We start from the raw sequence: 24,915 nt of genomic DNA, 5'->3' as shown, positions 1-24,915 counted from the left end.
TGTAACATCTAATTGTGCACCTTCCCTTTTGATTGCAATCAGTTGAACCAAAAGTGTCCAGAAAAAGCCCAAAATTCAAAAGAATTTGGATTTTGGACTTTTTCTTAACTGCAGTAAGCCTTCATTGAGGGCTTTTCAATGATATATCATAAGCGGTACTTATTTTCATTGATTCCACAGTTATAGCCAAATAGAATTTTAATTAATGAAATATATGGCTCTTAGGGGAAAGCACATCGGTTAGAATCAGACTTGTCCATTTTTTAACTTTTTCTTTTATTTAAATATATTGATTTATTAATAATTATTAACCTCTCATCGTAAAAAATTGTTTACGAAGTATAATAATTCAATGATAACAAAAAAAAGAATATGAAAAATTATCATAGTTATTAATGAAATAAAATTTTAAGTACTTTCCATTTTATAAAAATGTTTATGTGTAATTTAATAGGCGTACAAGGAAGTCATGTGGTGTCCACATCAGATTTTTAAATTAAATATTTACAAGATTTTTTACATTATTATAATTATTGTTAGTGTAAAGTACCATGATAGGATATAAAATGTTATGCAACAACACAGTTGAAAGAAAAGAGTAACTAGATAACTTCCATTTCAATTTTTAAGTATTCTGCTAATTAAATCAATTTGAAGTTAATATTCCAACATAACTTAGAAAATACACTTTGAAAGTTCTCACAGAAAGTAAATCAAATACAAAATTTTAAAGTTTTTTTTTTTAATTTAAAAATTTGTTTTCATCATAGAAAATTATGTAAAATCTTCATAAACAAGGGGCAAGTGAACATATTTTTTCATCAATAAAAGTTTATTTAAATTAAACAAAGATTGTAGTAAAAAGATTTATTAAATTATAATTGAATGAATTTAATAACTTTTTTACCTTCATGTAAATTATTTTTTTTTAATCTGCTGATTAGTTAGTATCATAGTAGTTGGAATATACTTGTACAAGATGCTTAAATTTTTAAAAATGTGTCTAAGATAGTTTTGCTGTAACCAATGTTAGATTCAATGATTATACCCCATAGGAAAATGTATTACTATAAATAAAACCACGTTTGGTTAAATGATGCAGTTTTGTTTTGGGCAGATTTACAAGCACATCAAATTGTACTAAGAACCGCTCAAAAGTCCAATTTTGTGTAATAAGTGTTGCTTGTGTAAAGTAGGCAAAACTTTCTTAGAAGGGGATTTATTAAAAAAAGTCTATCCTAAATGCTGTGTTTATACAGCAGCTTTTGAAATTATTTAAATATATTTAACTTTCTTCTACCTATCACCTTAATATGGATTGTGGATGATCAGTAGATGGTCAATCATCCACTGATACATAAATTATAAATTCTTTTTATACAAATTTAATTTATTATTGATTTAATATATTTCAGTACCTCGTAAAGTAATACAATTAAGATATGTTTCAAACCTACAAGACGATGAAAGTCCAGACAGCGATCAAGTTACAACTATTGCTTCTGTAACTAATATTACTCAAGATATGACAAGAGCATACAACACAACTGAAATGATTACAACACTTTCACCTGAAAGTAATGGAGGTGAGTTATTTTATTTAAATACATAACAGCCATTTTTATAATTTTTAAAAATAACATCATAAGATCATAAAAATGTTAAAATCTTTATACTTGAGTGTCTCATGAAGAAAGAGAAAGAATTTCAAAAAGTTCAAGCTAAAAAATGTTCAAATAAACACGGGTCGAAATGCTTCATTTTCAAGGGAAAATGCAAAACTTTCCCCTGATTTTTCCTCAAAGGATATGACTCTAATGATAGTTGTTCTAGATTCTTGGAAGACTTAAGGGATAAATTCAATGGTTTCAGATGGTTTTTGACTGAAAAATTTAATAAAACGAGTCAATGAGGAAAAAATATTCCCTATACCTTACTTCAGCTATGGCATCAGATAATTTTTGAGGATATCTAGATCATAATGCTAATACAGTTACCTGATTTAAGAAAAATGATCTTTACATTTTTATAGAACTTTAGGAAAAAACAACACTTTTGACAAGTCTGATGTATAAATTTATATATTCCTTTAGATTTTGAAAATCCCTTATTTTCCACTGTGGTGGAAAACTGTATTATTAAGGTGTACAAGCTTCTTTACTCAGTACAGTTTTACCAAGAAAGACATCAACTATTTAGTTCTGTTAACCTCTTTCTGGTTTTGCTTTTCACTATTATCCAATACCTGAAGTACTTGTAACTAATATAGGTTAAACTGCAGTAGTCATAAAATTCTTCATACAGTATTAGGCCATGATATGTTTAGTTTCAAATCGGTTTTCAAGATATTTTTTACTTTTTATATGTCACCATCATAGATTCCTCTATATTCTCCATCACAGTAGGGTATCCCCTAACAAATCAATAGTAGTTTACTTTGAAGGTCTTAGATTAAGGTGGAATTTTGTGATTGTTTGTTCTATGATATGTTTGGACTATAATTTGTTATATTTCATAGAACTGTCAACTACATTGGTCTTACTCCATACCATTGTAACCCTTTGTGTTTGTTTCAAAGTAGATCATATATAAAGGGAGTGAGATGAAATCTTAACAGTTATAGAGCAACAATAAAGCAATGAGACTGATTTTTTGAGCAAAATGTGGCAACCCTGCAGCCTTCATAGACACTTGATCTTCCCACCACTTATAGTCCAAGTGGGTCATCCATACAGCCTCTCGGTCTTGAGTAGTGGTGTAATAAGTGAACACGTGTTTTGGTCTCTCATCATGGAAATGGAATCGTGAAATATTGTGCAATGGCAGGCCATTTTTTTTTTTTGTGTTAAACTCAGTGTGATTGCGACGACAACTTACAGTAATCTTCAGAAGGCTTTTGGAAATGAGGTTATGTCAAGAGCTCAAGTTTTTCGTTGGCATAAAATGTTTTGTGAAAGCGGAGCGAATTTTGAAGACAAGGACCAAAGTGGACGACCATCAACCTCATGGACAGACGTCAACATGGCCAGGATGCGTAAAAATCGTACAATCCAATCAAAGATTATCTGTAAAAATGACTGTAGAACAAGTGAACATCAATAGGGAATCTGTTTGTCACATAATAACAGAAGATCTGGGCATGCAAAAAATTTATGCAGAAATGGTCCAGAAAATCTCGCAGAGCAACAGCAACTACAAATCAACTAGATCTTTTTTGGAACAACTACAAATCAACCCAAAGTTATTGAACCGTTATAGAGACCAAACAACATAGTTAGTATTAGTGTTCAAAGGGATCACCCAGACAAAAAAAAGCTCGCATGTCAAAGTCAAAAGTGAAATGCATGCTTATGTGCTTTTACGATTTCAAAGGCATTGTTCGTAAAGTGCCTCGTGGACAAAACAGTTAATCAATATTTCTACAAAGACTTTGAAAATGAGTCCTCCATGTCCATTCAAACATTTGTACCAGTTGGATTCTTCATCACAATAAAGCACAATGTCGTGCTGCATTGTCTCTACAGCATTTTTTAATCTCAAAACATATTTCAATACTACGACAGCACCCTTATTCACCAGATCTCACCTCGAGTGACTTTTTATTTATTCCTAAAAATCCAATTGGTCATCAAGGGACACCATTTACAAACAACAGAAGATGTCCAAAATGCTGCATAGGGTCTTACACAACATTCCAGAAGAATTCCAGAAATGTGACCAGCAGTGACAGAAGTGGTGGAGTAAGTGTGTGCAAGCAGAAGGGAACTAGCTACTTTGAAGGAGATTACACTACAGCTGAGTAAAAACATAAATAAAAATTTGTATCACATCAGTCTCATTAGTTTATTGTTGCATCTCATATACTATTTATTTATTTTACTAGAATAAATCTTTTTAAGATTCATATTATTCCTCTGTATTGTTAAATTATGTTTAAATTCTATTAAATAAACCACCTGGTACAGAATATTGACGTAAGATATACTTTACCTTAATTTTTCATGATAGTACTTCTGTGGGATCCCGCATCCTCAGTCATGTTGAAATAATCCTCAGTAAGTTATTGCATAATAAAAATTAAAAAATAAAAATACTAAAATAATGAAAATTGCATATTAATTTAAATGAGTGCTGCTGCTATCTGTTGCAGATATTATAAGACCGTCTCCTCAAACACTGTCTGATTGTGAAATTCTGTTTGTATTTATATAAGTAATCTTTCTGTAATATATTTAATTCTGTCATCTTTAATTTCTAAATTTGTGTTAATATCAGAAATAGAATGTTTATTGTTTATTAGATGGTCTGCTATATTAGATAAACCTATTTTATTATTTTTGTAATTTTTATAATGTTCAAGAAATCTAAAGGATCTATTTGTTTTTCCTAATGAAATACTATCACAATCATTACATTTAATTTTCTTAAATTCCACACAGATTATTTTTTTTTTTTTTTCATAGTTATGGGGCATCGACTACCAAGGTCATTAGTCCTTGTCAATTTCTAAAACAAAAACTGCAAACACATAAATAAAAGTATAAAATAACAAAAATTGTACACACATATAATTATTTTGTTATATACAACTTACTGAAACATGGTTTGAATACACTTAGTCGTTGAGAAAAGCTCCACAACCAGATGGGATGTAAAAGTTCCCATTCAGCACAAAACAAGAAATAAAACAAAAGAAAAGAAATATCTAAATATCCTCTCTGGACATAGAAAATATTTCAAAGACATGCCTCCGAAAATTAAATTTAAATGCAATAGAAGAGACTGGCTGCATAAAGAAAAAACAGCAAGTCTCTAATATCACATTCTTTGTTTCTCAAAATTTTCTTTATTCCTCCTTCTGTTTCCCCAAACTTTCAGCCGTATCAATATCATCGATTGCTTGTTGTAACTTGTACCGGACCGTTGCAGTTTTCGTGCCGGCATAGAAGATCGCCAGATCGTCGACATACATACATTTACCGATTTCCACCGGTATTGCTTGTAGAACCCTATTGACAGCAATTGTAAACAGGGTACCGCTAAGGGGCGATCCCTGCTGAATTCCATTTTGTAATCGTCTACTTGTCGAATAGGTGTTGCCAACGCGTACTTTTATAGTTCGCTGAGATAAATAGTTGGCGATAATCATGGGATTTCCACGTAGTCCCCATTCATACATTTGTTTTAAAATTCCTTACCTCCACGTCACATCAAATGCTATTTGAAGGTCGAAAATTACGCCTACGAAGTGCTTCTTGTTATTAAAAACATTCTGTATAGCGTTCTCAAGAATTATCATATTATCAATCGTAGAATGACGCTTTCTAATATCCAGTTTGATACGGTGAAAGAAGTCGCTTCCTTTCTAATAACCATACTAAACGAGCATTTATAATTTTATCTAAGAGTTTGCCGATACACGATGTTAGAGATATTAGTCTGTAACTGTTAATGTCTAAAGGATCTTTTCCTTGTTTCAAAAGCGGTACGATCACTGCTTCTTTCCACATTTGTGGATATGAGGCCGAGGTCCATATTCTATTAAGTAAGTGCAATATCCACGCTTTATTATCGTCTAAGATTTTTGATGAATGCATATGGAATATCATCATATCCAGGTGAAATATCACTGGAGTTTCGTAGAAAATGATTGAATTCGACGAATGAAAACGGTACTTTATAAAAAAGGTCGTTTTCCGTTACAAAGTTTAGCACTTCTTGCTTTCTTTAGATGCGAACGAAATCGATGTGTTGATTCTCATTGCTACTCAGTTTCGAACCGATCGGCCAACAATTCAACTATAGCTTATTGATCGATAATGACGACACCGGCTTGTTTAATGAACGGCTATCGGACCGGCCAGCTATAGCTTTAACCTTCTTCCATACTTGCCTAGCAGGTGTTTTGCTATCGATGGAGGATACATATGCCTCCCATGATGCTTTTTTCGGAGATAATATGGTGCGTCTAGCGTAGGCACCATGTTTTTTAGAAGATATTAAATTCTCCGGGATAGGACGTTCCCTTGAATAAACTGAACGCTTTCTTTTTCTAATCGTTATATTTATTTCAACGCTCCACCACGGTACACTGGATTTCGTCGAAGTTGCGGTGGTTTTAGGAATGTTTTCCTCCGCTGAATTTAAAATTACCCGGGTTGCTACTTTAACGTCTTCATCGATGTTTCCAAAATAACTTGGCATAACGACGTTGTTCGTGTAGCCATTCCGATCGGCACGTTTAAGACACCATCGCCGAATAAAATTTGGTGCTTTTTTCCGTGCGTTTGTTTTAATTATAATCGGAAAGTTGTCGCTTCCATGAAGGTGTTCGCCAACGTTCTAATCCAAGAAAAGCGACAATGCTGTTTTGCAAAATGACAAATCTATCGGTGAAGTTTCACCGTTTCGTATGCCGTTTCGTTAGGTATCCTGTACCTTTGTTTAACAAGATTAGCTCGGTGTTCGATACAAATTCTTCAACGTTGCGCCCTCTGCGTTCCAGTCGTTGTGAACCCCAAAGTGGGTTATGCCCGTTGAAATCCCCTACCAGAATTATCGATCCAGGGAGTTGGTCATATAAGTTTTGCAGATCATCGATGTTCCATTTGCCGTCTGACAGATGTATGTTACAAACGGAGACTTGAACCGGAGATAATAAACGTATAGCGACAGCTTGTAACGCAGTATTTATTTGTATTCGTCGAAAAGGCAGATGCGAACGTACAAGAGTGGCAACACCACCACTTGCTCGCCGATCAGATGCAACATCTGTACGTATTACATTATATCCACGTAGATGGAAATCATGTTCTGGCTTAAAGTGTGTTTCTTGAAGACACGCACGTAGGGTTGTGCTCATTTATAGTTGAAGCTCAGACAGGTGTGAGACACAACCGTTAATATTCCATTGTATTATATTCTCCATTCCTTTTATAAGCGTTATTTACCTTTTGGCCATCTTTTCTTCTTTTTTGTAATTGTAGTACAACTTGAGTCGGTTTGAGACCTCACAGAACTGCAGTCACTCCTCGCCTGAGACTAACATAGTCTCTGGCTTTGTCAGAGGTGCGCCCTGTGTAAGACCGGGATTTGCTGGTTTCGACAATCCGGTCGAAGATGCATGAACTATCAGCGGCACTGTCACGCCTTGCGTCGTTTCCATTCTCTCTAAATTGATTACAACAGAGGTATTGCTCTTCTGCGCCCTCTGTTCTTTCGGTGTTTGATCCCCTTGTGGGTGATCTAGAAGTTCCAGAAGACATTTGATTTTTGATAAACTCGATGTTCCTATATTATCGGCTTTGGACTGCTTCTTATCGTTACATTCAATCTTCTTAGAAATCCCTTGTATTTGCGACGTCGATGGTTTATTTGATTTGGCGATGACGTATGACTGCTGACTACTAATCGACGGCACTGGTTTATCTGTAGCAAATTTCCTTTCTATATATTTGTCTAAAACTGTAGTTAGAACCGGTGTCAATTGTTTTATTAAGCTTTCAATTACTTGTAGCAGAGATGTATTTGTGTTGTTTGGGCGCAGCTGTTTGCGCAAAGGATTTTTTCCCCGGCGTTTGTGTTTTAACTATTTTCTTCGCTTTCGTCTCTTGTATCGCGATTTATTTCTTGAAAGCAGGGCAATTTCTAGATTTTGCTGAATGTTGTCCTCCGCAGTTCATACGTAAAGGGATTTCCTTACAGGGTTCACCTTCGTGGATTTCTTGGCTGCATGTACAAATCTCCTCACGATTGTATGTGTCAGAGATAAGACCAAAACGTTGGCGTTTGAAACATTTCATCGGCGGCGGGATATAAACGCGCACATCCAACCGATGGATTCCGGCTCTGAATTTTTTCAGGCGACGATGGCTTATTAAAATGAGAAGAAGAGAGTAGCACTTCTCCATCACTCCTCATGTTCAATCGCCTACATGCGATGCCGTTTCACTAACAATCTCCCCTTCGCTACAATTAAGTAAGTCACGACAGACTATTACTTCTTTGGAATAGCCGAGTGTTCCGTGAGCTTCGACAGTAACATCAATGTTCGCCGATTGTTTTATCTGTAATAATTCCGTTGATCGAACGTCGTTCAGCGCTTCAATGAGTAATACAGATTGTGTCTTTTTAGCTTCCTTAACTGGTCCACCAACTTTCGTCGCGAGTTCCTTAGCTATAACGAAGGGACTAATATTTGAAAAACCGGTTTCCTTTCCGTCGTTTCTTTTAATAACAAGATATTTTGTACGAGGAGTTCCTTTTGATTGAACTATCGGCGCATGTCGAATATCTACACTTTTCTTCTTCTTCGACGATCACGGCGAAGGAGGAGAGACTTCAGAACGAGGGCGTTTGCCCTCAAAGTTGTCCGGAGTTACCGAACGAGCATTTAAAGTTTTAGGTTCCATAAAAATGTTTTAGAAAATTTCTTCTCCCTACCTCCCCGTCCACCACGGAGCCACACATTTAGAACGCCAATCCGGACGCCAGGGTTACCGGAGAGCTATAGATCCCGATCCACCCCAAACAGGAAACTAGTCCTGTCAAGGTATCTCGGGCTCTCACCTGTTTACCCGTCCCCTCCGCAAGCGGAAGGTTCAGTCGTAAACGAGCAGAGTGACCGGCCGGCCTCCTGTTTAGTCAAAGCGCTGTGTTGCTACATCTAACCGTGGTTTTCCACACCAACGGCGAGGTTTCACTCAAGCGCAAGGATCCCCATTTCCAGCGACACAGTTCACCGCACACGGCAAACACGCAGAGGAGTTTGTCGAGAGAAGAAAAACGACCACGATCTATACTTTCATGATCACATCATCCAGAATGGACTTTGACCATAGCTCCGTTAGACGGCTTGGAGTTTTGTACAAGTCTTAGACAAGTACCAAGCCGTTGCCCCCCCCCCCCCCGTGGATCTCGATGTTACTAATTAGGACGTGGAGATGAATTTACCTCAGGGGATTATTTTTTTTTTTTTTCTAGTTTAAGGGGCATCGACTACTTTGGTCATTAACCCCTTCCATAACAAAAAATAAAAAATATTCTATATCCTCCCAGTAAAAAAACTCTAGCGACATAGTCAAAACACAAAATATCTTTTTCTCCCCCGAAAAACAAAAACTCAGGTGACATTGTCTTGTCAAAATAAAAGAGCATCTAGAAAAGACTTGTCAATGGCTAATGAAAACCCCAAAAAACACAACATAACAAGGGTGTAAAGGCTCTTGTCATTTTAAAATTTTTATAGCCATTTCCTACGAAATTTAGTCAAAAACTCTTAAAACGAAACTTGTCAGTGATGTAGATTGAAATACACATCGATAAAATCTGTTAAACGAAAATATGACGAGGGTATAAGAGCCCTTGCCATTTAACATCACACGAAAAAAACTCTTATATTCGATCTCAAATATCTATATTATTTAAAAATTAAAATTATATTTATTTTTTAAAATCTCAATTAAGATACTTGATCTTACTCTTTTAACTTTTATCGCCTAGGTTTTCCTTTAGGCCATCCTTTTTTGCTTGCTCTTCTCCATTTTCCTGAAGGTCTCGATGTCGAATTCTGCTGTGTCTAATACATCCGACATCGATTCCTCAGTTCCTCCGGTAGAAAACGCGAAGGATCTCCTGCTGCCGGCATCACACTGGATGTGCTCACTGCGAGAGTGCGTGGGGTGGCCGAATGTCTCGTCCTCTCAGCTAAAGATCTCTGATTTCGAAGGCTCCATTTTAGCTTTTCCCAAATCTTCCTTTTCTAAAATAAGTATGTCTATTTTCGCGGGTCCCGGAGTTGGGATTTGTTCAATCTCAACTTTAGTTTCAGTTTTCTTAGTTTGTTTTGGACTTTGCGCCGCCTTTGAGTTGGTTTTAGGCTCATTTTTCGGAGAAATCAGACGCTGTTGATTGGCAGGTCTGCTTTTTTTTTAAACGACTTCGGACTGTTATCCCTGACTGTTCGGTTTCTTAATTTCTGATTAATAATTGTTTCTACCAAAGTCGTTAAAACTGGCGCCAGTTCTGTTACCACGTCCTTATGTTTGACGGTGACTGCAGGAGAAGCAGCAACCTGCACGTAAGTCGTGGCCTTTGGCGTTCTGCTATGCACGATTTTCCTGGCTTCGAAATAACCGACCTTTTGAACCGTCTTTACTTCCTGAATCGCATTTCTTCCTTATACTTTGGGCAATTCCTTGATCTTGCGCTACGTTGTCCATTACAATATACACATATCGGTGGGTCCCTGCACAGATCATCCGGGTGCAACGGACTGCCACAAGTGCAGATCTGTTTCCTTGTGCATCTCGCAGCAGTATGTCCGAATTTTTGACATCCAAATCACCGCAACGGTGTTGAGATGAAAGGACGCACATCAAGCCTATGAAATCCTGCCTTTATTTTCTCTGAACATTTAGGTCTGTTAAAGGTTAACATGTGTGACGCGGAGAGTAAAACTTCTCCGTTTCGTCGAGTGTTTAGCCGTCGACACGCAATGACTCCTTGTCCGTAAAGTTCCTCAACAATTTCATCCTCCGTGCAGTTAAGCAAATCCCTGCACACAACAACTTCTTTAGAGGTATTTAGAGTACCGTCGATTAGTCCAATCTTCTTTGCTTTTAATAATCGAGAAGACTGTACGTCGTTAACGATTTCAACAAATAATACCATCGCAGTTTTCCTTGTATCTTTAACCGGTTCTCCAGCTGCTACAGTGATGCCACGAGCTATCAAGAAGGGGCTGATTTTAGAAAAGTCAGCTTTTCGAAAATCCTTTTTTCTTTTATTTTATTTTATAAAACCTTTTTCTTTATTATTAAATACTTAGGAGTATGTCCTCGGCTCTTAGGTCGAAACACGATTCGATCCTTCCTTTCCAGAACTATAAACTCCTCCTTATCGCTAAACTCAACGCTTTTCCTTCTTTTCGCTACCGAAGAAAGAGAATCTCTAGCACGAGGGTTTTACGTGGACCCTCTGCCACGGAAATTGTGGAAGCTGTTGTTTCGAAAATCCTGTAAATCGTCAGTCAACATGTCACAAGGTGCGGGCGGAGAGACGGTTGGGCGTGCCCCGGATCAATGACCTGCCTGGGTTCCCCGGTCAGCCGCCTCCCACAAATTTAACCCGGGCCGGGGAGTCAGGTACTGCATGACCCACGATACTGACATCCCAGAGCTCGCACGTAGCAGTAAGGGCTGCGACACTCTTACCCAAGGGACAATCCTTTGTCCAAAGGCCGAAGCGACTGACTCACATTGGACGGCGCAAGACTTCGGCAGAGCAAGCTCACAGCAGCCCACCCTCAACCCGGCACCAAAACTGAGAAGAGGTATGGGCACTCCCCGTCCGCACTTCGCCCGGCGTCGGCAAACAGTTCACGGTCGCCTCCCACCCCCGCTGCAAACACCGAAACCGAGAAGCACAACCGCAACCAGCTCGGTTAGCTCGGGACCGCCAATCCCGTACTCCAAAGGAGTTCCGGAACAAGAACATTTCCCCGTTGGCCGACATAAGTGGATGCACCGAATTACAATGTCGTTGCCCGCCCGGACGTGTGCATAGATGTTGCACGGACGTGGGGTTGGATTTATCCGGGGCGATTATTTTTATTATTTGATAGTTGTTTTTTACAAATATTATTAATTATAATAGTATCATATCCATTTTCTGCCGCTGTATGTTTTATAATGTTTATTTTACTATTTCATTTTTCTTTTTATTATATGTATACTTTATTGCTGTATTAATCCTATTTGTATTTGGTAAATTAAAAATAGTTTGTTGAGATATATTTCTTATTAGTGTAATAGTGATGATGATACCTTTAATAAATTTTGAATTTCCTGGATACTTTTTAATTCATTTGTTATTATTATTATGGTATAGTCTATAGATATCTAGGAAACATATTAGTTATTTCAGAACTAACCATTCTTCTGTATTTATATTTAAGCTGCTTAATTTATTTACTATGTGACCATTTTTTATACTAAATGTATTAGGAAAATTTATTCTATTCCTAAGAATTTTTTCTATTATTTTGGATATAATATAACAAGGGGCAGATTTAAATTTAAGATTGTAAACTCTTACTGTTGATTATTTCAATCTTGACTGAGGGTGCAGCATCCCATGAAAATACTTTAATGAAAGATTAAGATAAGATTTGTCTTATTTCAATATTCTGTACTAGATGGTTAATTTAACAGAATTTAAATATATTTTATATATATATATATATATAAAATATTAACTTAAATGTAATTTATTTAAGTTTATTTTTCTCTTGATTGGATTGGATTGATAAATATAATAACAAGACATATTTTACTTAAAAATATTATCTTTATTAATCTCTTGGGTTAACCGATCAACTATACAAACTTATAAATTAAATTCACTACATTTAATTTAGAATTCTCTAAGCTTCCTCGGGTAACAATATACATTCATACACACATCATACAGAATTCTCTTGCATACCTGTACGCAAGAGTAGTGAATTTAATTTGTAAGTTTGTGTAGTTAATTGGTTAACCCAATACATGTACATAAATATTTATTTAATAATACGTATTTATTTAATATGGAAATAACATTACAGTTTGATAGTATTATTATAGAATTTATTCTATAAGTCCTAATCAACAGCATTTCTCTACCTGGAGGTTGTGACTCCCAAAAGGCTCATGGTGATATGAAAGGAGGGAGGTCGCAAAATTAGCCTGCAACTTTACATGTAAACAGAAATGAAATCATTTTATGAGAAAAAGATCGTTTATTATAAACATTTTACTTACGTTTATAAGTACACATGTAAATCAAATAAATTATGAGATGGTTCCGTTTGTTTTTCATTTAAAAGTTTCTCCACGCATAGATCTATGTTACAGACACAAAAGCAAATTGTTTTCAAGTGATAAAAGATGATTCTTCTATTTAGTTTTTAGGGCTTCATCATAGATTAAGGGTTATCATAGATAAAAAACCCTTTTCACAGAGGTAAGACATGGCAAACGGGTTAATGTTTTCAATGCTCTTGTGACTAAATTTCCATATTCACTTCAGTAAGCAGGCCAAAATATATCTAAATCTCCAGATGTGAATTGTAGATTTAATGTGATATCAGCAAACATTTTGATGAGCCGGTTGTGAATCTCAACTGGTAACTTAGCAGCTGCAACAATGTTTTCGCTAAATGAATTCAGTACCTACCTCTTCAAGAAATCATTTTTATCTTCTGGGAAATACTCCACCAATTGAATTTTTAGCTCATGCATATGCATCTTCATGCTACCCAAACTACAGCTATCTTAGACTATAAATCTAGAAATCTCTTTTCTCAATATAATCAGAAGTGAATTGAAATATCAACATTTTTTGCTTTGAAGGTGAATAATCCAGATATATTTAGCTTCTAAATGAAAGCATGAACTTGTACCAAGTCCTTGTTTATTCACATTCAAGTCGTTTTAATGCAAAAATACATCAGCTAAATGAGCCAACAGCAACATATACTCATTATTCTGTAGACATTGAGAATGGACATTTGTTTATCCTGGAAAGATTATTAATTCATCTCAATATTCCTAAAAAGATGTTAACTGGGTTAACGCTTTTCCCCGAGAAAACCACCTGACTTCTGTATGGAAAAGAAGAAATTTTTTTTTATCCGGTTCATTGAATAGTTTACCAAAAACTTTATTCTGTAATGGTCAATTTTTAAAAAATCATCCATTTTTACAACTTTACAAAGAATTTTTTTTGAGATTTTCCAGCATATTTTTTGTGGCAAGAGCATCTCAGTCAAGGAAGCAGTGCATCCAAACCACCGTTGGTAAAAGGCTATCTTTTAATTTTTTCAGTAATCCACTGTTCTTTCCTATTATCGCTGTTCACGGGTAATCTTGCATTCGGTTACTTTCAAATGCTAATTCCTCATGCCATAAAGATGCCAGAACATTTTAATACAAACATATCTATTTACAATAGAATTAATATATTTATTTCAGTGTAAGATATTGTGAAGGAATTGTGAGACGCTATGGTCACTGCTGCAGTCATTGTGAGAACAAACACTGCTGGGCAATATGTTTATATAAACTATTCTTTTAAGTAAGAAGAAAAAATAACAAATGAAAGATAAATAAGAAGAATCATGCCTGCATGATTGAAAATACTGTCCGTCAAAAAATCATGATCGTTTTCCTTTCACATATTTAAAACAACATATAACAATTAATATTGACAACAATAATAAATAGCAACAGTAATAAAACATATGCACTAGATAAATAAACACAAGCACAGTTCTTAAATAACATTTTACATAAATATCAGACTGTAATTAAAGTGAGCTACTGTCTACATTAACAAGCATCATAATAAGTCTTGATAAACATTATCATTAATTAAATAAGTGCGTAGAACAAATAAATATTGCATAAAAATAATTTGAATTAAAATAGACTCCATAAATAGCCTTCTGGTCGAGTGGTTAACTCATCATTGCAAATCAGCTGATTTCAAAGTCGAGAATCCTAAGGTTCAAATCCTAGTAAAGGAAGTTACTTTTATACGGATTTGAATAGTAGATTATGATACTGGTGTTCTTTGGTGGTTGCATTTCAATTAACCACACATCTCAGGATGATCAACCTGATCACTAGAGGAACCTGTAATTAATATGATAATCCACGATTTCTTGTACCTTTTTTTTCTTGTATATCGCTGACTATACAAGACTGCGCTTCATTTACATTCATATATGTAATCCTCATTCATCCTCTGAAGTAATGCCTTACACTGGTTCCGGAGGCTAAACAGAAAAAGAAAAGAAAAGTATGTTTATATAAACTATTCTTCTAAGTAAGAAGAAGAAGAAGTAACAAATGAAAGATAAATAAGAAGGATCGCAATCGAACAATCGCCTTAGCACTATCACTACATACTCTTTCTCTTTTTCTGTTTATTCTCCGAACCACTGTAAGGTATTACTTCAGGGGATGAATGAGGATGATATGTAAGAATGTAAATGAAGTGCAGTCTTGTACAGTTTCAGGTCAACCATTCCAGAGATGTGTGTTTAATTGAAACCCAGCCACCAAAGAACACCGGTATCCATGATCTAATAATATTAATATATAGTATTACTACGTACTGCAATACATTTTATCCAATCTGTTATAGTTTGCTTCATAAAAAATATTGAAAAGACATTGTCCTGTTTGTTGCATGACCAAGTAAAGCAACATCTTCTTTGACCGATCTGTCACTATCGTATTAATATCTCACAAAATATAAGAACTGAGAAATATTTGCCACATCTGTTGATTCATTAAATTGAATACAAAAAAATTCACTTGCTGAATTATCTGATCACAAACATCGGCAATCATGTCATCAAATCGCCTTGATACTGTGTCATTAGAAAACAGAATTATTTTAATTGTTTTGCTTCTTCCGCACTTATTAAAACACTGACCATATCAATTTCAGCAGGTAATATGAATTTTCTGGGATTGTATGGGGTTTTAATGCAATGAAATTAGATGCTTCAAGTGTACTTTTATCAGTATGACTTGATTTACAAATAGAAGCTTATTGACGTAATTTTCTTTCAAAAAATTTGAAAGGTTTGCTTTTATATTTAGTTTCCTAGTGTCGAATTAATTTTGATGGCTCTATACTTTCATTGGAGAGAACTTGAAAGTAAACATCACACTCTGGCTTTCCACCCAATGAGGTAAAACCATAATTTAAATAACTGTCATTATTCAAGACTGATTTGACACCACCTGTTAAAAAATTACCCTCAGACACTGTACAGTCGCAGCCTAGGGTTATATTAATAGCTAAGCCTTCAGGGGTTACATCAGCAGCTTTTAAAGGCAAATTCATTAAACAGCTGCTTTTAAAGGCGAATTCATTAAACAGCTGCTTTTAAAGGCGAATTCATTAGAAGCTAGGAAGGTTGACTTGCAAATTGTGAGCATAAAGAACAATCCCAAGGGCGTCAAAATTGTTGTTAACGATATTTATACTACAGACCAAATCAAGAGCAAGGATAGGATCAGTGTTTGATAAAGGCGGTGATTACAAAGCCTCTCAGGCCCTGTATGATCATATATGATATCCCTCGAAGTATAGAAGAAAAAGTTTTTGGAAGTGATTCAGGAACAAAACACTGATTGTGAAACCTCTGAAGAGTTTCCTGGCACGTTTAAGATGTTTGGGCGCGCAACAAGGTAGTAGTACTGTGCATTATGTTTTAGAGGTAGATAAGAGTTTTTGTCAAGGCTTTCTTTATCAGGGTGATTAGCTTTTTATTCTTTTAAAGTTAAGGATTACCTGAGAGTGAGTAGGTGCTTTTGGTGTAATGGTTTAGAGCATGTGGCTAAGATATGTAAGAGAAAGAAGCATTGTTCTTATTGTAGTGGTGGTCATCAAGTGAAGGATTGCCCGACCATGCAGAAGGGGAGGTCTCCAGTCTGTATCAACTGTTCTCGAGTTGGGAAGTCGGCGTTACACGATTGTAGGTCGGATGAATGTCCCATGTACATGTGTCACGTGTTATGTTTCATAGTGAGATTGATCTTTAGATATACACAGCTATGTGGGTCACGGGCTGGGGGCTTCTGGAGTTGTTTTCCTGTTTGGGTTCATCGTTTTATGATTGTTTACATTTCTATCGGTTTCTGTTCTGTTTTATTTTTATTGTGGATTTTTTTGTTTTTATTGTTATTGTGTTAGTTCTGTTGTTTAATATACGGTTACCGCTATTGGTTATTGTTGTTTAGTCTTGGTTAAGTTATTTAATTTTAGGCTTTATTTTCTTGGTTTATGTCAATGTTATTAGTGATGTTATTGAACAAGTTTTTGGTTTGTTTTGTAATTTGTTATCTTTAGGTTTTTGACTTATTGGTGTTAGTGTTTGGTTAGTTGTTTAGTCTGGGTTTATGTTTGTTTTTTAGCAATAATGTGGTGTTTCTGTATTTATTTTTTTGTTATTCTTAGGTTTTTATTTTATTGGTGTTTATGTTGATGTTGTTTAGTTGCTGTATGCTCGTTGGCATTACATGTTGGGCTTGCTCTGCCGTAGGGTTGGTTTCGGCTCAATCAGCTCAATCGGTAAGGTCTTGTTTAAAATTTGTGTCAGTAGTAGGAAAAACACCTATATCAGAATATAGGCATTTTACACCGATGGGAATGTAGCGTGTATCATCCACATCAGTGCCATCCTGACTGAGGCAATATGGAATATGTCTTTACATCTTTGAAGATGACCTCCGGTAAAGCCCTCAGGACTAGGTTTAGAGGAAGTGGTGTGACATTTAGATCCATCACATGGCAGGATCCCTTCATGGTCAGGATGTCATTATACAATCTTGTCTTTTTACCATTCGATTCACTAGATGTGTAGGTGGCTCACTTCGTTTTTTCATAACTTGATCCACTTTGCAAAAGAATCTAATTAAAAAAAAAGTTACACCGTTTGACCACTCACTAAAAAATTGAAACTTCTATTGCTATTATTTTCGTGAAACTATGCTTTTAGAAACTTAAATAAAGGCACCAGACATATGCTTTGCATTCAAAACTAAACTGACATTTTGCAATCCCTTACATCTCTTTTATACTGCTGAAAGCACGACGTGTTCAAACATGTGCGTGTTTGAACATGATGTTCTCACAGCGAATATTACACAAGCAGACAAGGAGCATGTACACATAAATAACTTTTCAAGTGAGCAATACCAACAGTATTTTATTTTTTAAGAAATTCGACCAAGGCAATCAGACTACACCTTCATATTTTTTGTATTTACCTGAAGAATCAGATGAACTGATTTTTGTGACAATCATCAATGATTTAGTGATCTTGATTCACATTAATGATCAGCGTTCACTGTTGATAAATTTAAAATGCTGAACTCTACACTAAAATAATTTTTTTATGTTTCAAATTTTTTTGTGGATATTATTTCTTTATAAAACAATATTTGATAAAACATATGAAATAGAAGAGGTAAAAATTTGAAAGACAAAGACTGGAATATATAAAAGAGAAAACTAAGGATATTGGATGTTAATTTGAATTTTTGTATAGGCACACTGAACCAAATTGTAAAACAAGACTTTTTTTTTAATTTACTGGAGCCAAAACACTTTCATTCATATTTTCCACCATCCTTAGTGACTCTCAGGTAGAATGTAATAATGGAGATATAGGATATAATTATTATGTTGAAATAAAAAAAATTGCATTGAACAGCAAAAAATGAAAAATATTATTAAAAAAACCACACAATAATTTAAATTCAGTAAATAATCCTGTCTGAAGGATAATTCTCTCTCGATTGATGATGTAATCATGATGATGATAATGGTTGCAAGAGTAAAGTTTTTACTCCTGCTGCACAAATTGATATAGTATAAAAGTATGTATAATCTGTAATGTTTCATTTATGTGTGTTTAGATTATTTTTTTATTTTTTACTGATTTTAATGTACTTACAAATTTCATATTATTTTTAAGTTTTATTTTCACTGCACAAATTTTTCAGTAATATTAAATTGTTACATTGTTTTTTTTAATCTGTTCCATAACATATTTTATTCATATAATCATTTTGTTTTTGCAAAATGTTATGATTTAGAGAAAAAAGAATATTTTTCAGGGCAGCTTACAATTGGTTTACCAGAGGGAATGTTCTACAAGATTATATTGCTTTATATATAAAATAAGTTTTTATGAGTCGGTCCTAACCAGTTTCTGGTAACTAATCCTAGGATGATACTTTTAAGTCAATCACAAGAACCAGCGTATATAAACTGATTGTATGATTAAAATTAGAAAACTTTTCTTTTAACATTTCTAATAAATATTTTGTCTTATCTACAGGTTTGCCAACATTTTCATATATATCAATCACAACTGAATCAAATTTCATAAATCATACAAAAAGTAAATCAAATTATTTTAATTTTATATCATTGTATGAAGTGCACAATTATCTTACATGTAAGTATTTAACATATTCATAGATTTATGTTTAGATTAATCTGAAAATTAATCATTACTTTAATGCATCGGCATAGACATTTATATTATGTATGGTTTTGCTCAAGTGGTTTTGGTGAAGACTGTTTTTTATTTATTTTTTTATTACTTAAAATAAGTGTAAACATGCATATTGTTTTAATGAGAATTAACGAATATATGGTAAATAAATTGCATAGTAGACATTAGTGCTATAATAAGTGATAAACAGAATACTATACTAGTATTCAAATAAATACCATGACTTCAAAACAGATTTTTATATTTGATAAAAAACCTTTTTTGTTTAGCTTTTTTTTTACTTAAATGAGATGTTTTATCGGTGAATTCAAAAAAGGACCCAATTTTTAAGTAATTATTCAGAATAATACCCTACTTTGGTTTTAATTGACTAATTCTGCTACAGAATTTCTTAAAATTTTAAGGAGTTTTTTTTTATAGTTTTGAAAATACTAGATATGCCAAATTTAAAATATCTGCATTTTATACTTTTGATATTTTGTATAAAATTCTGTTAACTCTGTAACAACAAGGCTTGAAATCTTTATTATATAAGGATTGTTGTAGATGCTGGAAGAAAGGGAATGCAATAACAGCAGAATCTCTGTGACTGAATACATGCAAGTAAAAAGTGAAAGTGAAGAATCAGATGACTGCAACAGACACTCATAACTATATTCCACCCATTATTATTAATCCAATCATTCCAAAAATCAGGTAATCTGAAAAAAGCCTTCTACGTAGTTTCTTTTTTGCAAACATAAAATATAATGCTTTTAATGTTTTTAACTTGTGGCCAAGTGGTTTTTCCAGTTAAAAAAAAGATTGTTAACAATTAGCAAACAGTAAATAAGTTGAAATAAAGTGCAAAATTGAAGCTGTAAAATCAAATTACTTTCATTCATTTTATATTGTACTAGCTACCAGCTACCTGCTGTGGCTTTGCCTGCAAAAATTATGTCAGAACCTCTTAGTACATTACATTAGTAGTCCTATTTGGTGTTAGTATATCACTAAACTTCATGGAGAACTTACTGTGGAGCAGGCCACATATATTGACCATGGGAAAAACAGTTTTCTCTCAAATCGATTCCTGCAACTTTCAGTGGCTGCCCTTGTGAATTTAAATTATGAAATTAATTGTCATTTCAGTACTCCTACACTACATCAAGAATGGTACATCTGTCTTGCTACAGGTGCATTTCGTTCAAGCCCTGTAGTAAGTCTATTGGTGAAAAGTGGTGAGCCATCCCTTTGGGATAGATGAAACTAAATGCTCTGCTCTTATGAAGCTCATGTAAAGGTGCAATGAAATCATCCAACTTTTGATGGAGTGTTCTCTAACCTTAATCGATATCAGTAACATCCAAGATCTACTGCTCTGCTGGGTATCAGAACTCAGCGCCTTTTCTTAGCACTAAATATACAATTACATCCAGTTCTTACTGTTGCAGCATATTATTACCCCCCCTTGACATCCTTATCTAGTTAATTACTGCTTTGATCTTTGTCAGTATCATAAGAAAAACATAAATCCAGTTATGTTATGAGAAGAATTTTATAATATTATAAATAGTGTGAATCCTGATGCTACAGTTTACATGGACGGCTCTGAAAAGCATTAATTCTGTTGGTTGTGGTTTTGTGGTTGGTAACAAAACATCTTTGACCTTCCCAACATCGACATTATTTTCGTTGCAGAGCTGTATGCTATTAATAAGTCGTTAAATATAATTATCCTAACATTTTGACACATACTTGTCTTCTCAGATTCCATGAGTGCCTTACAGGCGATTAGTGACATCTACTCCAGATACTCTATTGTATGTGAAATTCAGGGTGTTATTTCTCAAATGACTCAAGGTAATACAATTGTGAGCGTCTGCTGGATCCCCAGCCATAATAGAACTTCAGGCAGCAAGTAAGCTGATAGTGCAGCAAAAGCGGCTTATTTCCACTCTCTTTTCACCAATTGGATTGTCTTGAATGATCTTATCTTTTTGTGAAGAGGGTGCTTCATGATGAGTGGCAAAGTGAATGGAATGCTACCATCAACAACACATTTTGTCCAATTAAAAACAATGTGTTACTGTGGAGCTCCTCATGCAGAAATAACCATCGACAGGAGGTTATTATTTGCTGTTTGCTAATAAGGAACACTAAGCTCACTCATAGATATCTGTTAACATAAATAAATGCACCCATTTGTGCTCACTGTGACTCCCAACTAACTGTTCACCACATCCTTGTGAGGTGTATTTTTTATATGTCACTGTATTTAATTTTAAACTTCAGGAAATACAAGTGAAGTACTTTGGGGAACAATGGAACAATGTTATCTAATCTTTTACAGTTTCTCAGGGCCATTCATTTATATTCAAATATTTGAGCCTTTCTCAGGGCCATTCATTTATATTCAAATATTTGAGTACTCAGGAATAACTTTCAGATATTTATTGTTTTAAACAATAAAACATATTGTTTTTAAACAATAAAAATTTTATTGTTTTAATTTAGATTACACTGGTCAACATGATTTTGCCTCATGAGTACCAATAGGTGTACTTAATGCAGTTTTTTATCCTGTTTTAAAATATGTATTCGGAATTTCTCCATCACCCACAATTTTTTTTGTTACTTTAATTTTTTACAGTATTTTTAAACATTTTTTTTGTCCATTTGCCCATTGTCAAGTAACAGCTTCTGGAGCATTGTAAATATGATGGAACCAAATGAGCTAACTCAAAGGGTAGCGTTGCTACCGTTGTGCAGATTCAGATGTGTTTAGACATGTACAAACGTGATCTAGTGTAGCAAACATTCATCAGAACGATGCCAGTAGTGAGATAATAGTGAACCAGTAAACATGTCATTGTGAGTGCTTTGTGTGTCTGAATTATTGTGTATTACATATCTAAAACTTTATTTCTTTTAAATCATCCTAACAATTTTTGTTATGTATGTGATATGGTGATACTCAAGTCCCAAAGGTGAAACCTTACTCCATTATAAAAAGTGTTATGAACTTTATTTTGGGTGTAAAGTCAGGCACCAAACAAGGGCCTGGGCCCCACGTATCTCTTGTTTATCGTATCCTAGGCTTCTCACTGCATGGAAAAATGGCACACGCTACATGCCATTTGCTATCCCTTTGATTTGGAGGGAACCCAAACATCACTTTTCTGACTGTTATTTCTGATTAACAAACATTAAAGGAATTACGTCAAAATCAAAACATATAGTGGTGTACCCTAACTTGCAATCAGCAATGAGACCAGTTCCAAACTGTGAAGAATTGCCATACCAAAGCCTGCAGAACATTGATTCATTAATTTGCTGGGCATTTCTCCTGCCGCCACCACCACATTTGGTCACCCTAAAGCATAAGACCAAATGTCTGTGCCACAAACAGCTACTGAGCCTTGAAACAGTATAGCGACCAGTGTCCTAAATAGCTCCTAGAGCTTACCTAACAGGGTGAGCGGACTAAGCACAGTCCCATACACGACCAATACCAACCACGACCTTACACGATTACCATACACGATCACCTTATGTAACCAAACCTCTCACTTGTCATGTATTGAACGAACTGTGCGAGACCAGCGCCTCTGGAGTCAGTGAGTGGTGAACCCCAGGCAGAAGACTTGACATTAGCGTCCATAGCAACCAGCACTCTGATGCCTGGGAGACCGTCCAGGATCCACCCCAAGTTCGCCAACAAGTCATTGATACTCCATCCAAGCTGGAAGTATCCCGACACCAGATCAACATCGATCGTACCCCTCGCGACTCGCACGACGGTGAATTGCTCATCAGAAAACTGAGGCATCCGGAAGACACCCAACGAGACCGAGCCGATCACGATCACAGAGAGAGGCCGTTCCCCACGAGAATGAATAACATCAACTCCTTGGAAGCCGGCCACCCTATCCCCGACTGGGTATGGCTCCTGGACCAAGACGACCTCGAGGTGTACTCCTGAAGAATCATGGCTTCATTGGTGGCCGCCCGGGAACGATGTAGGTTTAACTGTTACAGGCGCAATCGTTCGATATGGTGACGACCGTCCTCGAAAGCTTCCCCCAATTAAGGCGTCGCCACACGCCGTATAGTTTACGATCTTCACCCGGGCTATGTCATGCGATCTGCATTGTTTGCCGCCGACCCGGTGTCCGGCATCAAAGTATTTCACTAAGGCACAGGGAGCGCACTTTGCAGGCGTTATATTATTAGGGCAGTTAACTGCCCTGTGCCCAGCAAGGGCGCAATGACCACACATCTCCAACGGTGCTCTACAGCAGAGAGATGTGTGACCAAAGCCTTGGCATTTGAATCATCGGGTACTTCTATATGGTCGACAATCCTGCAAGAGGTCCACCCAAGGAATAGCCCACCACCGGCCATCAAGACCTGCAATCTTTGGCAAGGTCTCAATTATCCAGTGGCTTTTTGGGGCCTCTTCCGCCCCAACTTCCGGACCACCCTGGTCCCCTTGAGGAAGTCCTCAACAGCTATATCCAAACAGGATTTTGGCTGTGTATAGCCCTGAGGATTTCGGGCTCCTCTACCCTCGTTGCCCTTGACATATGGTAGAACAATATTTGCGGCCTCCGCTCGGCTAGCAACTGAGCCTTCAGCTCGTTCTTCCCAAGAACATCGGTCTCCAGTAGCTGCTTCGCCTGCTGCTCATTAACAACTTCTAAGACTACTCCATAGTCCCTTGTTTTTGTGACCCGGGAAATCTGGACCTTTTCCTTCCGCGAGTCCAGGATCTTCTTCAGGGTCAGCTCCGACGTCGCAGATGAAGCCCCCAGACCAGGCGTCATAGGGGCCACCTTGACAGTGGCCCGCTTAACTTTGATAGCCGGCGCCTGGACTGGTGGTGGGGAATTAACCCGCTTAGGCTCCGACGCGGAAGGAGACAGGTTTTTTACCTTCTCCTCCTCCCGTTTCAGGGTGCAGTGTGGATCTCGCCAAGGACCCTCCCTGATTCCGGTTTGAAGTCCTTAACTTCTTCCACCACCTGATCCACCTTGCCCGACAGTCGAGAAACGACTGAATCAAGGGCTCGGTTTGCGCCCTGGAAGTTTTCGTTTTTCAACGCCAGTTCAGCAACCATCAAGGAACATTCACAAAGGTACGAGTCGACCATCGACCAGCTGTCTAAACTCGACCGAAATCCTTGACTCCTTTTTTTGAGGATATTTTGGCCCATGCGGACCGCATACCCTCGATCCGCTCTATCTCGAGCTAGAACCCTTCAAGTGAGGCTTCGCCCCGGAGTCCTCCGGAATAAAGCCGACCGCCGCACTGCTGTACTCCACCATCCTCGACTTCGCAAGGAGCTGCCTCTAAGCCTTGGCTCGCCCTCCACTGCCTTGCTCTCCCTGCACGGTTCCGACCGAAGTCTTTCCCGCATAGCTCGACGCAGAGGTTTTGGCCGGATTTTTCGTGCAATCCGCCGGTGCACAAGCGGATAGGGGCTCCCCTCTCGTGGAAACCTCAATGACCTCCGTAACAGAGGACCGTGGCCTCGGCAAAGACCTGCCTAGTGACCTTCTTGGCAGGAAGGAGTCACCAGCAACCAAGTCCTCAAAGCAGTCTCCTCCAGATTGCTTCATCGTAGCTTATTAAAACAATACAACTGCACTGCCAGGCACTGCAGCTGCAGTTTGAATGAACCTAACACCTACCACAAGACAGGTGAGCGTTCGGCTTAGTTATTCCGAACAAGGCCGCCTGTTCTCACGCAACCCCGCTCGAAAAAGTCAAAGCTTAAAACCTCCTAATATAGACCACCGGCGAGGTCGGAGCGAAATCGCTTCTCGAACCTGCCAGAGGATCAG

General features: G+C 36.4%; 1 protein-coding gene across 1 annotated transcript in view; it reads left to right on the top strand.

Annotated features, from left to right (window-relative positions):
- Positions 1-24,915, top strand: part of LOC142324669 (uncharacterized) — a 538,037-nt gene that overhangs the window by 497,391 nt on the left and 15,731 nt on the right. The window contains exons 9-10 of the mRNA XM_075365546.1: positions 1,416-1,586; positions 18,908-19,027. Coding sequence (XP_075221661.1) covers positions 1,416-1,586; positions 18,908-19,027 — 291 coding nt within the window. The remainder of the gene's footprint in view (positions 1-1,415; positions 1,587-18,907; positions 19,028-24,915) is intronic.

The sequence above is a fragment of the Lycorma delicatula genome, chromosome 5 (genome assembly GCF_047948215.1).
Source record: "Lycorma delicatula isolate Av1 chromosome 5, ASM4794821v1, whole genome shotgun sequence".
NCBI lineage: Eukaryota > Metazoa > Arthropoda > Insecta > Hemiptera > Fulgoridae > Lycorma > Lycorma delicatula.
The sequence above is the reverse complement of the archived record's forward strand: the minus strand, read 5'-3'. Positions and strand labels throughout refer to the sequence as shown.